This window comes from Pyrgilauda ruficollis, unplaced genomic scaffold (assembly GCF_017590135.1).
Source record: "Pyrgilauda ruficollis isolate IOZ18807 unplaced genomic scaffold, ASM1759013v1 scaffold34, whole genome shotgun sequence".
Classification (NCBI taxonomy): domain Eukaryota; kingdom Metazoa; phylum Chordata; class Aves; order Passeriformes; family Passeridae; genus Pyrgilauda; species Pyrgilauda ruficollis.
The window spans coordinates 3,361,544-3,375,984 of record NW_024524822.1 but is presented as its reverse complement, the minus strand read 5'-3'; the positions used below and the strand labels follow the sequence as shown (position 1 = coordinate 3,375,984).

Sequence of the window (14,441 nt, the reverse complement as noted above, 5' to 3'; positions counted from 1 at the left end):
TCATCCAACCCAGTAAAGAAGCTGTCAAGACAGAGACATTGGTGCCTTCCTACTTTCCCCTTTGTGCTCTTTCTAGGAATCTTGAAGGTGAATGGCAGCAGGGAGGTCTTCTTTTGTCTTAATTTCCACTTTGGTTTGCAGCGCCTGGGTTTTCTCCATGCTGCTCTTGGCACAGGCACATGGGCTGAAGGTGTGGGAATGCCTGTGAGGGTCCCAGAGCTTCCTTTTGCTCCTCGAGCCTCCTGGAGGCTGCTGGCCTCACTCTCTTGTTTAGTCTGGTTGAACTCAGCGCCGTAGCTCGCCCTGTCCTCGGTGGGATGGTTGATAGGTGATTCATCCAGCCTGCTGTCCGCAACTGCAGGGCGCTGGCACGGCCGCAGTGGAAGGACTGAGGCAGACTGAGGCTGCTGGATGCTGTGTGCGAGCGGTCTGAGCCTGCTCCCAGCCATTTTCATTCCTCAGCCCCCGTTCCTGCCCGTCTGAGCCTCCTGCCATGAGAAATGTGCTCTCTGGAGAGCACACTGCCTGCTCACCCTTGCAGACATGCAGCTGAGCTGGGGATGTCCTCCTCCTCCTCCTCCTCCTCCAGAGATGGAGTTGAGTTCCTGGATGGTTATCCCAGAGTGCCACCAGTGGGATGACCCCTGGCTATGCCTGCTGTGGCCAGGAGAATTCTGCAAAATTCCCAGAATGGGAGGCCCTCTGCAAGCTCCAAGTTTGCTGTTATTTTCCTCTATTTTAAGGAGAGCCACCAGAGTCAGTGTAAAAAATGCTTAGAAAACAAAAAAGAGGAGATTTGCCAAACTCCACAGCCATGCCTGTGGATGAGGGCAAGGCAGTAGCAAGGGGAGAGAAGGGAAATGCCACCTGGAGGGAGCTGCATCTTCCTGACAGTTATTAGTAGAGCAGAGATGGATTTTCAAAAGCTGCCTGGGAAGTGGATGGTTTGGGGAAGATCAACCCTGGGAAGGCATGGAAATGAGGGAGAAGGAAAGTCTTGCAAGGATATTAACTCCTTGCACTTAGGAGTGTAGGCATCCCGTTGCTGAGCACAACTGTTCCATAATTTGTAGTCAATGAGCAGCTAGTGACATTTTTTGCTCTATGCACAGCATTTTCCATAGTGATATTGAGCTCTGTTCTGGGTTTTTTACTACTGAGAAGTGAACACAGGTGAGGCATCCTCATAGGAGCCAGTTATTTGTCCTTGATATCTGTAACAGCTTATTGCTTTATTTAGTATGACATCAATTATTTATTACTATTAATGAAGGACACAGATGTCTGTCTGGTCAATAAAATATCTCCTACTCCACAGAGATGATCTACTTAGCTATCATTTACTCTGCAGAGAACCTTTGGATTCTTTCTGAAATTTAATAACACAAGCAAAGATACTCAGGCAGTCTAGAAGGTTTGTGCTTCAGGGCTGCTTTGGGAGGCTGAAATCCTTCTTTATATTTGCTGGCGGGATGTGTCAGAACACAAGTCCAGATGGGAAAAAGAAGCCCCTTTGCTTTCCATCACAAGCTACTTATCCATGTAATCCCTGTTATAAAGTGATCAAACTCCTTCCTAAAAGAGGGTTAGGTTATTTGCTCTTTGCAGGAATAGCCCAACCATTTATCCATGTCCAATTTACATCCTCTTGCCATTACTGTCCATTAACCTAACTATTGCTTTTCCGTCTAAGTGCCTGCCCTGTTGATGTGTTCACAGTCATGTGTCTCTATTTGGCCTTTTTTTCCTGTTTTTTTTTAGGGACTTTGGGCTTTTTGTTCTTTCCCTGTGAAATCTTCACTCCTTTTCCTGTGCCTTGGTCTTGAGCACAGTTGAGGAATGCTGTGCACTTAGTCCTCACGTGGTTTCATGCAGCTGGATCAGTGTTCTCCTGCTGCTACATGATCCCAGGATAATTTTTTCTTGGTAGGGCAACATTACTGGTCAATCAAGTAGCCCAAGTGTCCAAAGGCAGGTTGGAGAGGGCTTGGAGAAACTTGGTCTAGTGGAAGGTCCCTGCCTGTGGTTGGGGGGTGAGGTAAAAGGGGATGACCTTTCTTGTCCCTTCCAATCCAAACCATTCTCTGATTTATGATAATTCTCTCACCATTCCACCAAAAGCAGCTGTTGCTGTTGCTTTAGCTCTGTTCCACTGACAAAGTCCCAGTCTAAATCTAGGGAATAATTTGTTTTCTACTGCTAAAGAAGGCTTAGGAAATTTCATTCCAGCTGTTCTCAGAGCACTGAGGACTGAAGGGTCTCTGCCTTCTCTTTTGTGAGATGAACAAATACGGTCTCTGTGTGCTCTGCTTTGCCCAGGGGAGAGCATGGAATAGCAGCTCCCTGCACTGGCTGCAGACTGGCAGCTCTGGGTAGCTGCTTTGTCCCCACGGTGTCCCTTCCCTGTCTTTGCTCCATGGTCTGTGCAGTCTGGCACCACCAGTTATCTCACTGCTGCTTGTTCTGGTACAGAAAAACTCCCAGCCTTCAGGCTGAGATTCCAGCATCTTTGTTAGTATCTATTTTGCTGTGTTCATAATAACCTCCTTGCTTTGCAGAGCCAGCAAGAGGGAAGAGTTCCCCAGAGGTTCAGGACTGAGCAAAAAGCACCCTCTTGCTTTGTGGATTTTATTGCAAGGGTTTTGGCTCAATCCAAGTGGAGACCCTCTTGGCAGACCCTGCAATCTTCATTTCCTCCTGTGCAGGGGGACAGAAATGCACTCCACTCCCTGAGCAGGTCTGATCCATGGCAAACCACACCACTGTGGGAAGCAGCTGCTGATGTGTGTCAGGGCAGTGCTCCCTGCCAGCCTGTTCCCTCAAAACTACCCAGAAAGACCATGGAATATGAGCTTTCAAATGTTAGTGTATGTCCTAGACAAAGTTAGCTGTGCAGTTTTAATCATAGAATGGTCTGGGTTGGAAAGGACCTGAAAGATCATCTCATTCCAACCGCCCTGCCTTGGGCCTGTCCTGCCCTTCCACCAGACCAGGTTGCTCCAAGCCCCTGTCCAACCTGGCCTTAATACATTCTTTGATTCAGTGGTTGCACATGACATTTTCCATCTCATTTCCAGTCTCCTGCAAGTCTGGTTCCACCCTCTCCCTGTCTCAGCCCATCCCATCTCTTGTGCTCCCTGGCACAGATATCCTGGCTGATCCTACCTTGGGGCTGCCCAGTCCAAATCTTGGACTCCAAGTCCCCTTGACCTTGCCCAGCTCTCACTGCAGTCCCTGCCCAGATATTTTCTTTCCTAGCCCTCATCAGCTGCTTAGAGGAAGATGTGAGATCCCACAGCATTCATCCATGGGATGATCTGTCCCCCCATGAAGCTTCTTCCTGGTCAGAAGGGAAGTTGCTTGAGGCTGAAAGAGCCTTAAAGCCCTTTGCTCTACTTCAGCAACACATTCTGGTCCTTCTTCTTTGTTGGTGATTCATCAGGTTTGTAAGTCATGGCAGAGTCTGTTCTCAATGACTTCTGGTGACAGGGAGTTCCCCAATCCAGCCCAATGTTGCAGGAAAAGGGATGGAAATGAAAATTGGAAATGAGTAATAGGGGTTTGTTTGTTTGCTTAAACCATAAACCCAGAGCTGAGGGACTTGTTGAAGGCTGGGCAGCGCTCGTGACTTCCAGGCAAGGATTTTCCTGCTGCCAACCCAACCTGCCTGTTGAGTTGTCTTGGGATTTGGGACAGACCTGCATCCAGGAGCTGGGTTGAGCTACACAGACTGGTGACAGAGCTGCCTGGAAAAGTTTGGAAAGAACAAGTCATGCTGGGAGCATTAAAATGAATAATTAAGGCTTGGATTCCTTCAGGGAGGAAAAGAATTTATTGCTGCTCTTTTCTCTAGCCAAGGGGGATATTTGTTACTGAGTTGTGTGTTTTGAGACAAGACGCAAATGCGGTTTAGGGGGCTGGGGATGAGCGGATTTTTTTTCTTCTACCTGGATAATTCAGCTTCACAGTGGGATGTTCTGGGCTGGTTATACCACTGGCTTGTTCCTTAGGGTTGTACCGAGAACTGGTGCTTCATTTCAGTACTCCTCAGTTGCTTTTGCCTTTAGAAAAACAAAAGTGCTGAGAAGGGAATTCTCCTTCTCCCTCCGCTGCGATGTCTTGACATTTCCACATGCACAAGGTACCTGGCACAGCAATCTGGGCCCAGCTTGGCTTACACCAGCACAGCTATCACCTACAGCAGCCTTGCTCCGATTCCCACCACTGGGAATAGGGCACAGCCTGGGCAGATGCTCTGTCTTATTTGCCTCCATGGTACCTCAGGCTTTCAGTTACACCAGTGTGAAATGGGAATTAAATGCAATGAGCTCTAACCAACAGACAGGCTGCCCACTGCGAGGAGACAGGTTGCACAGCGGTGGACAGTCATGCCCAAAAACCTTAATAAATGGAGCATTTTCAGTTTCAGCTGGGTCATGATCTAAGTGTTTAACAGGCTTTATAAACTACAAGACTAAAAAGAAAGGGTTTTCCATATTTTTAATTAGTGGGGATTTTTTTCTTCGAATGCTTATAAAAAAACAAGTGTTCTTCAGCACAACTGAAGGAGATCCAGTCAGAGCTCCAGGAGCTGGCAGAGTGCAGATGAAAGAGAATGCAAAGCTACTGACTGTCATTAAATTTAAAAAAAAAAAACAAACAAAAAAAACCAAACCAAAAACAAAAACAAACAAAAAAAATCACATTGAGAGCAATTCCACCCAACCACTAAAAATATATTTTTTGCTGTTAGTCCAACATGGCAGAAACACCTTTTGCTGTGGCAGGTAATGTTTGGAAAAGACCATGCTTTGTTTAAGCTCTGGACATGCAGCAAGGGCAGGAGATTCCTGTTTAGCCAGGCTTCTAGATCTTCTGTAGCCCACCTCTGGATGGTGGTTCTGCCTGCAGTGTCTGCAGTGAGGCCACACATCCCCTCTGTGCTGTGATTGCAGCTGGCTGTGCAGTGACTTAGCCCTGGCCCCCATTCCTGCTACAGCTGGTGGCCCAGGTGTGTTTCCTTCTTGCTGTGTCCATAGGTGACACTCTCCATACAGACTTGTGGTGTTCCACAGCCACAGCCAGCTGGAGTTTGTTCATTGCGTGTCCTGCGTAGAGATGTTCCAGCAGTGATTTTTAAGTGGTCAGCAGTAATTCTACACCTGTATTGATGCTCTGGTCTTGCTCCTCTCTTTGCTCTGCAGGAGAATCCTTGAGCTTTGCAGATGATTTGCTCTCTGGCCTGGCAACCTCCTGTGTGGCAGCGGGTCGGAGCCACGGAGATGTCCCTGAAACCAGCCTCTATTCAGTTATTTTCAAGTGCCTGGAACCAGATGGTCTGTACAAGTAAGGAGCGACACATGGGGAGCTGCTGGGGGCAAGGAGGGGTCTCCAATGCTGTTATTGAATTGTTAATCACCTTTTTGGTCAGCACTGTGTTACTCCAGACACAGGGCAAATGGTCAGACTCTTCCTGTTGCTTTGGATGTTACACACAGCTGGTGAAATGGAAAACAAGTGTCTGCCAGCATAGTGCTGGGGGCACTGGGAGTCCATGGGACACCCCAGGATAACAGCTACTTTCAACATTCTAGGTTTCCAGGTCCATGCCTGGTGGACAGGGTTGTCTCTGATGGATGAGAGACATCAGGGTTGTCTCTGATGTGGTCAGATTGGAGCAAGTTGCCAAGTGCCTGGTGGAATGAAATAGATGTCAAAAGTATGACACGTGTTTATAAGTTGCTGTTTCCCTTAGCAGGATATATTTGAGATCAGAGAGACACCAAATCTTTCTTCCCACTGCCCACATATTGTGGACATTTCACTCTTCTGAGATACTTTTTGGGGGTTGAATTTTCTGTTTGAATCTTGTGGATTCATGAGTTTCCAGAGCAAAGGGATAATATCGAGAACTGAATTTTAACTTCTCCTTTAGAATCATTTGGACAGGGTCTGGGCTTTCCAATAGCTCATTAGCCAGGGCATCCTCTGTCTTGAGAGGGATATCAGGAGTCAGATCAGTAAGAGAGGAAAAATAGAGCAAAGAGGCAAGGAGACAGAGGAGAGACAGAGTAAGCAAGAGAGAAACACCCAGGGCTTAATGTCAGAGTGACTGCAATAATTAAAACACATTTTGTAGTGAGTAATGAAACTTTTTATGGGACCACAAAAGCATTTAAAGTGAGAGCTGGCAAATAGTCTGTCAGCGAGAACTTTTTAAGACCTTGATTAATACTTTCCCTCCACCACCCCCCAGTTAAGTATGTTGACAGCCTCCAAAGCCTTTATTGCACATCCCTGGAGCAGGGCTGTCTCCAGGAGTGGTCTCCAAGTGATACCTCTTGCCATTTAATAATATCAGATATTTTCTTGTTAAATATATATAATGCATAAATATAATTATTTATATCTCTGGAGACTGGGCTGCTCTGAAAAGGTGTCAGGGAGAGACTGGAGCAACCACAGAGCTTGCTAATAACCCAACGCCCATAAAACTGACCCATTGTGAGCTCTCAGCTCCCAGCTGCCAGGGGCACTGGGAGAGGGAAGAGCCACTGGTTTTGGTGGAGGCTGCTGCCGTGGTGAGCACACAGAGCTGGGAGCCAGCAGGTCTGGCTCTTGGGCAGCCTGGGCTGCCAAGTCATCTTCCCCATCTGCCAGGCAGGGGTAATTGCACTCACCCGTCCCTTTAGGGGCTCTGTGATCGAATTCCTGGTGTCTGCAAAGGACTGGGAGAGCCTTGGGTGGAAGGCAGAGGGCTTTGTCCAGGGTTTTGTCATCCCTGTGGTCAAAGCCAGTCTTCTGCTTCCCAGCCCCAAGGCACATTGCCATGGAGGTGCCAGCAGAGCTGGCAGTGCTCTGTGCCCTGGGCGTGGCTCCTGCTCTGTGCATGCCCCTGGGCAAGGGACAGCAGCTTTTGTAGGGGCTGCAGGCAGCCAGCAGGCAGCAGTCCCCTGGCACCAGGGAGCTCTGGAGCTTGTCCTGTGTGGGGACAGGCCCCAGGGTGACGCACAGCTCTGGCTCTGTCCCACAGCCGATGCTCAGCAGGGCTTGGCTCTCCACTCCTGGGGCGGTGCGCACAGCGCACATGGACAGACACATGTTCGTGTGGGCACCTCTGGGGCGCAGACCCACCTTCCTGGGCACCCAGAAAGATTGTATGTGGGCACACCACAGCACCCCCTCCTCGCTGGCTGCTGCTGCCTGCCCCAGCACGTGGCATGGACCGATAACCCCCTGCTCCACCTTGGCATGAGCTGCCGTGGGTCCTGCCTGCCCAACACACACCCGCTTGCTGCAACCTGGGCCCTGCCCAGCATGTTTACTGAGCATTCTCAGATACACAGGCACCCCCATTAAATATTCCTCTACTCAGATGTCCGCATGGTTGCAACACAGCGTGAAGAAAGCCAGAGCAGTGAAATGTGAGGCTAACGCTGCTCTGCGCCCGCACAGACAGAACAACAACACAAACACGGGCACGGGGTCATTTCTTAAATTGAATTTCTTCTGCTTGTTTCATTCGTTTCTGTGGAAAAATAGCTATCTATAATAGCTCTGGGCTGGGTATAATCCTGATTATAGCCACTCGCAGGGCTCTGTGCTGTTCTCTAGGCTGGGAGGTAAGCACACAGTCTGCAGCATCAGAGCTCTTCAAAAACAAATTATTTGCTTCTGCAGTAGTCTGAGGGTATCACATAACCCTAGCAAGGGGACTGGGAGGTCATGGAAGTCTCTTCTGCCCTGTAAATGTGTCGAACATCCTGTCCTTTTCTTCTGTAGTACCTACAGCAATTACCCTCTGCTGTGGACCATTCATTTGGAGTACTACCAGCCTGAGATCAAAGCTGGGCTGGAGTATGAAAACAAACCCCAAAAAATGTTCTACAAGCAAACAAATAAACAAAGTCTGATTGATTCCTTTGCTTTTAAGACTTCTGTAATTCCAAAACATAAATGAACAAAAGGAGAACTAATTTCTTTGTCCTTTTCAGTTTCAGTCTGAGGAAAATATGTTGCCTGTCAGCCCTTTTCTTCCCCTTGCCTTTAGCACACTGGGGCTAAGATGCCAGTCCCTGCATAGAGGGTTTTCCAGGGCAAGTAGATCATGTCAACAAAGACACATGCTCCAAAGGCTCGTGTACACGTGTGGACACCCCTGCCAGTGTGCCACACATGGGTGTCCATCCGTGGAGATCCATGCTGCATTCATGGGAATGTACTCCCAGGGACCTATGCATGGGTACTGAGGATAGTCCTTGAAGACTGTTGAGTTTTGTTGCAGTTCTTAAAAAGCAAAAATCTTATATTCTTGTGAAATGGAGAAGGTATTGCTCTCCCCTGAGGTCAGCTGGACCAGAGCTGTCTGTCAAGCTTCCCCCCAGGTGGATCTGTAAGAGAATGAGGTGAGGAGGGCAGAGGGAGAGATGTCGATGTATCTGTGAAGTGCTCACCTTGCATGGACCAGCCAGCCTGGACAGCAGCCAGTGCCACTCAGAGGGATGGTTTGGGAGCCTTGGGAGCACCAGACTTTGACAGGCAGCTTGTGATGAACCAAAAACAAAACAACAGTCAGGAGGAAGGGCTCTGGCTTGTCTCAGAGATCAAACACAGCTTGGAGGACTGAGCACCCCACAAACCCATCCCGTCTCTTCACTGTGGAGGCAGGAGCTTCCCCTGGGCACCCCACAGCCTCCCTGAGCCTTCATCCCAACTCATCCATCTCGGCTCTCACCCCATTGCTCAGGGAGTGCCTGGGGATGCCTCACGGCTGAGCTGTACCTGCTTGGCTACCAGAAGGCAGCTTTGCCAGCCCAGCACGTTTGCTTCAGATACTTGGGGAGACACCAAGTATCCCTCAGCCAAAAAGCGAAATTCTGGAAAGGGAAATGAAAACCCCCTCCAGCTCCTCAATGGAGCTGCAGTGCAAACACACCAACTGCTTCCCTGCACCACAGATACTATAATTATAGATTAGATTAAATCCCAATGTTTCACTTTATTTACATTCCTGACCTAGCCTATTCATTTCCAGTGTTTGTGCCAAGAATCAGCACAAAATTTACTGGAAATAATATGGAAGTCATCAGGATTCCTTCCAGAGCCTTTCCTTGGAGTGTGTTCATGTGCTGTGAAGAAGCCTTTACATTCCCTTTGCTGGCTCAGATGGGGTTTCCCCAGGGTGATCATGAACCAGCCCAGAGGCTCTGGGAGAGCACGTTTCAGGGGTGTTGGAAAGGTGGAAACCTCTTCCTAGGGGTTGAAGATTCAGGACTGCTGTTGGAGGGGAGGGGATTCAGTCAGAGCTCACAATGACAACACGAGGCTCCCGTCTGCAGCCAGGACCCACCAGCTCCTGCCCAGGCAGTGTCACCCTCTGAGGGTCTGCAGGCCATCAACAGCATGGCCAGGCTCAGCTTGGGATAACACGGAACATCCCTTTTTTGGTGAGCTTAAGGAAAAAGGCAGGGGTGTGGAGCAGGGAGAGCCCATCAGAGCATGGAGAGGCGGCGGCTGCAATCCCACAGGCTGAACGTGCTGAAGGAGCTGGCCTGGAGCGAGGCTGATTAATGCAGAGTGACCTCTGCCGTGTGCATAGCTGGGATAAAAAGTGGGATGGAAAATCCTTGGTGCTCAAGAGTGTGTTAATGCTGGCAGCAGTCCCCTGCTCCTTACATGATGCTAATTGTTGTTGTTGGTCTTTCGTCAGGAAGACACGTGAATGAGCGCTGGAGCAATTGGAGGCAGATCCCAAATAGCTCCATGGCATGGGTTAAAACACATCTGTTACAGCCCCTGGCCAGGTCCCCTGTGTGCACAGGAGCTGTGCTGCTTCACTGAATCCACCTCTCCCGTTCCACGTGCTCTCCAGCTTCCCAAAGCTGAGTGGTGCAGGGCTGTAGTTTCTCCTCAGGCATTCCTGGCTTACAGGAGCTCAAACAAGGCAAGTCAGGAGCTGATTTTGCTAAATCCTTAGCATGTACTCCAAATGCAGGCTCATTCTTTCTCAGCACTTTGGGTTCGTGGCAGAACCAGGCTGCCCAAGCACCGGCTCAGGTGTGTGGCTGCTTTTGCTGAAGTGAGTCCAGCACAGAGCCCTCTGGGCTCACCTGGGCTGTGTGTGGATCACTGGCTTCCAGGGGGATTGGCCCCATGGAAGATGGGCTGTACAGGGAGGTCAGGGGCTCAGCAGAAGGGTACAATCTCTGCACTCATTTCCATGAAGTCCAATTTATGGAGGTGGGATGGGCTCCTGCTGAGGCTCCAGCATCAGGAGGATACACATCTAAAAACCACAGAGAAGACATTCAGGTTTTCTTCATGGCCAGTCAAGCTCTTCCCACCTTCACCATTTACTTTGTTGAGTGGTTTAAAGATCATTTTGTCTCGCTTCCATCATCATCTGTTTACCTGTCCACTTTACAAACTCAGGTTTTAATCTCTCTTGTGCTGTCCTTGTGTCCAGCCTGGCCTGGGTGGCTCAGATCAAGGCCTCCAGGTGCTGCTGTAGTGTTCCTATGCTGACTATTTGCCATTACCTTTCTAAAAGTTGTGTTTGAATCAGAATTTTCCTTCTGCTCTGTCTCTGCCACCAGTACTCAACCACCTGGGACAGATGTGGAGTCAGGAGACGCCTTTCTCTGACCTCAGTGGAACCTTCTTCTTTACTATCTGCCAAGTTTATGGGTATCTCACACCTTTTTGCTGAAAGACCAGGTTTTTCCTTCCCAAATTCTCTGCTTCTGCTCACACCTCATGCCACAGAGAGCAACCAAATAGCTTTTGCTGTCTCCCATGTCTGTCTCCTCTCTGCCCCTTCCTCAGGACAATCAGACTGAAATAACATTTTTGGTTTTGTCCCTAAAAACTGCTGGCATCTAAATCCCAGACATGTCCCAGGCCCATCCACATTTTCCCTCTGGAGGTGGCTGGAGGAAGGCTGACAGTGGTGTAATGAGGAAAAGGAAGGAGGAGGAGGAGGCATGGAGGGGTTATTTTGTGGAGTATTGCAGCTGGGGGAGTGTGCCAATAGAGGATTCTTCCTGGGAATGGCAGTGGGGTGGAGAGGAAGATTTCGTCCTCTTTGCCTGTTGGTAGACAAATGGATGTTTACAATTCCACCTTTTTCCCATCAGCAATCCCATATCACCATCCCCTTTTAGTCACAGAACTTGGAGAGTATTCTTATTCCTGACTGTGTAGAAACCTAATGCTGCTCCACGTCCAAGTCTTATCTCATGGACTAATGGGAGAGGGAGTGCAAGAGCTGTGATATAAATATCAACACTGGCCTTGCTGGCTTTGATTTGCTCTAAGCCAGCCAAACCTGCATCGTGCTACTGCCTTGGAGCCATTTGTTTTGTTCATCAGGTCTCCATGGTGCAGAGCACCCTCATCCTGAAGGCTGGAAAGCTGAGGGCCATGTTGGTTTGATTTTCCAGCACAGTCTGGACACACTCCAGTTCCAGACAAAAGGAACACAGGACACATCCTGCTTTTTTGATCTTGTAGAGAAGAAGGGAGTGAGGAGAAGGGCAAATGTCCTTGTTGGCTGTGTCCTAGCAAGGGAAACTGGAAGGGAGAGGTGTGACATGCCTGGAGCTCCTCAGTGATCTAGAGCTGAGCAAAGGTGAGGGCTGGCCATGCTCACATTTCACAGAAGTCCCACTTCAGGAGAACACTTAGGAGAGTTGCTTTTTGGATCAGGTGATTAAGAGATGCTCCCTGCAAAGAATTGTATTCTCTTCCTAACTTCCTTGTGCAGTCTGGGACCCAGGTATCTGAGAGTGGAAAGTTTGACAGCTTCCCTGCACCCCTAGCAGCTCAAGCTGATATTTCCAGACAACTCAATATTTGGGCTTATTCAAGCTTTAAAGAGTGGCCAAAAGCAGCACAATTCTGTCCACAAACATGCCCGAGGAAGGACGTGACCAGCTCCTGTGCTGCCAGGTGTTCAGTCACTACTGAGCCCACAGGTCTTATCTGAACCCAGACTATCCCCACAGCCCGGGGGTCAATCAGCTCAGACAGACTCTGGGTGGGACCCCAGGTCCCCAAAGGTGGAGATATTTGACAGTGATACTTCTCTGAATAAAAGGATAAGTCACAAGCTAATCCTGCCTGCCCATCTTTTTGTCCACTCTCAAAAGCAAAGTTTGGATGCCATGAGCTGCAAGTTCTGCCCCAGCTCAGCCCAGCAATGTGAATTTCTCTCACATATGGCTGCAAGTCCATAAAACTAGTCAAACTTTATTTTTTGTTTCATTTTTCCAAAGGACACCTGCAGCACATCCCCGCCCATCCTTTTCTTGTAACAACAACAGCACAGAGAGTCCTTCACCACCCTTGTCTCCCAGAGAACACTTTGTTATTTTCATTTTCCTTTTGTTTGTGTGTTAATTATTTTAAAAAAAAAATCTCTTTTAATCTCTGACTTGTGTAGAACATTACATCAGTAAGCACCCACCTCCTGATCATGCCAAAGTTGACTTTATCAGCACAAAGTGACCACTCCAGCTCTGCCACCCCTTCTCCCCCCCAGGGCCATGGCTCTTTCCCAGAGAAACAGGGAGTTTCTGCAGGGAGTTTGTCACAGGAGAGCTGCAGGCAACGGAGCCCCTGCCCAGAACTCAAATGGCCTTTAATTTATTCCTTGGGGTTTGGGTTGTTTCTCCCCTGCCTGTGTTTGCAAAAGGAGCCAGTAAATTGAGACATCCCCATTTTGGGAGCATCATGTTCAAGGCTTCACCGTCTGAGCCACAGCTCCTGTTGGCTTCAGCTGAATTTGTGACAGAGTTAAACAAGCATCACAAAAGTAACCTCAAAGTAGCTGCTTCTTCCTGAGTTTTCCACCTGTAAAACATGTATTAAAACTGAACCACACCCTTTGCTGGGCTCCAATACAGTGAGGAGATCCATAGTAAAGTGGGAGAAAAAGCTGAGGAGCATCTCTGCTGGGCTGCAGAGATGGCAACCACGTGGGGAGCTGGGGCTTGCTGTGGGTGGTGCTCTGTGCTGAGCTGTGGCCCATTGGTCTCTGCTTGGTCACTCCCATCTGCTGCCACTCCCAAGGATATTTCCTTGGAATACCTTCAGAGCAATTGCTCCCACCACACGTGCCCCCATTGCTCCTAGTCACCTCACACACAGACACTTGCTTCTCTCATCAGGAATGAGACAAATTTGATTACACAGCAATATGGTTTCTGTTATGAGAAGGGGGAAAAAATAAAAAAATATCCTGGCTTTCACTAAAAAAAACCCGTGGAGCCGAAGCTTATGTCATGATGTAAAAGTTTCTAAAAAAGAAAAAAAAAAAAAAAAGAAGTAGGGTCTGTGGGGTGCTGGTTGTTTAAGGGGTGGTGGATGGAGGGGTCAGTAGGGTTCTGTTTTCACTGGATGGAGTTGGGTGTGTAGACACTGCTTTGGCAGGATGGGTGTGAAGGGAGCTCAAAGTTGGGTCACAGGGACATGTCCCAATAGCTTGTCCCAACACCTGGGCAATGAGCTTGCCATCTTGCCACAGCTCTGGGCTGTCATACCCCTGGATCAGGGTCTGTTGCTTGTCTTCCATCTTTTCTCCTCTTGATTTTTGCCAGGGAAATCCCAGGGCAGCCCATGGCAGCAGCAACCTGAGCTAGGTCTGGAGCGTGCCAGTTTTCTCCTTCCCTCTGAGCATCTCCCACTGCCCTGCAGCTACAGGATTGGCCTCCCCTCCTAATCTCATTGCACAACCTCAAACAGAAGGTCTGGGATACTTTCGTGTTTTCCTTCCCTCTGGTTTGCATCATTGCAACATCCCAGTCTTCCAGCCTTTCTGGGCAGGGTCTGTGGGGATGTGTCCTGCCACCCCAGTTTCTCACATGGGGCAGGGGATGTTGGGGAGGGCTGGTTGGTCTCCAGGACACCCATCCCAGGCTGCTGGGGAAACCTCTCAGACAAAGCAACTGAAACCAAAATATTTCTTCAGTGTTTGGACACGTCACCGCTGATGTAAGGGGAAGGATTTGAAACCATTTCAGCTGCCACAAGTTGTACTCTTGGCCCTACATTGCAGGGTGGTCTTGGCTCCTTGTGCCCCTCCCCTCTGGGTCTAAGGGCTTTGTTAGGTTCGTGGATGTTTTGTGGTGTTGCATTCCCATGGGTGCTGCCCTCCTGAGGGCACAGAGGTGGATGGATGAGGAGCAGGGTGCATTTCTGTCCATGCTCTTTATAGCTTTGGACCTGGCACTGGGACATCTCACTTTGCTGAGGGTCTGTCCCATACCACAGCAGGTACTTTAGTGCTACCCAACAGCCCCATAAACACACTAATGATCCCATAACCCTACTCCATAGCCCACAGGCAAAATCATGGCCAGATCCTGCTGTAAGTAGCCTCTGGGTGTGCAGGTGAATTTAGAGGTGGAGCAGTGTGGGATCGTGTGGCTGCTTAGACCCAC

The 14,441-nt window shown here is 49.1% G+C and overlaps 1 protein-coding gene across 1 annotated transcript in view; it reads left to right on the top strand.

Moving 5' to 3' along the window:
* ASTN2 (astrotactin 2) overlaps positions 1-14,441 on the top strand; it is a 264,180-nt gene that overhangs the window by 229,133 nt on the left and 20,606 nt on the right. Inside the window, exon 19 of the mRNA XM_041475041.1 lies at positions 5,205-5,346. Within this exon, the coding sequence (XP_041330975.1) occupies positions 5,205-5,346 (142 nt within the window). The remainder of the gene's footprint in view (positions 1-5,204; positions 5,347-14,441) is intronic.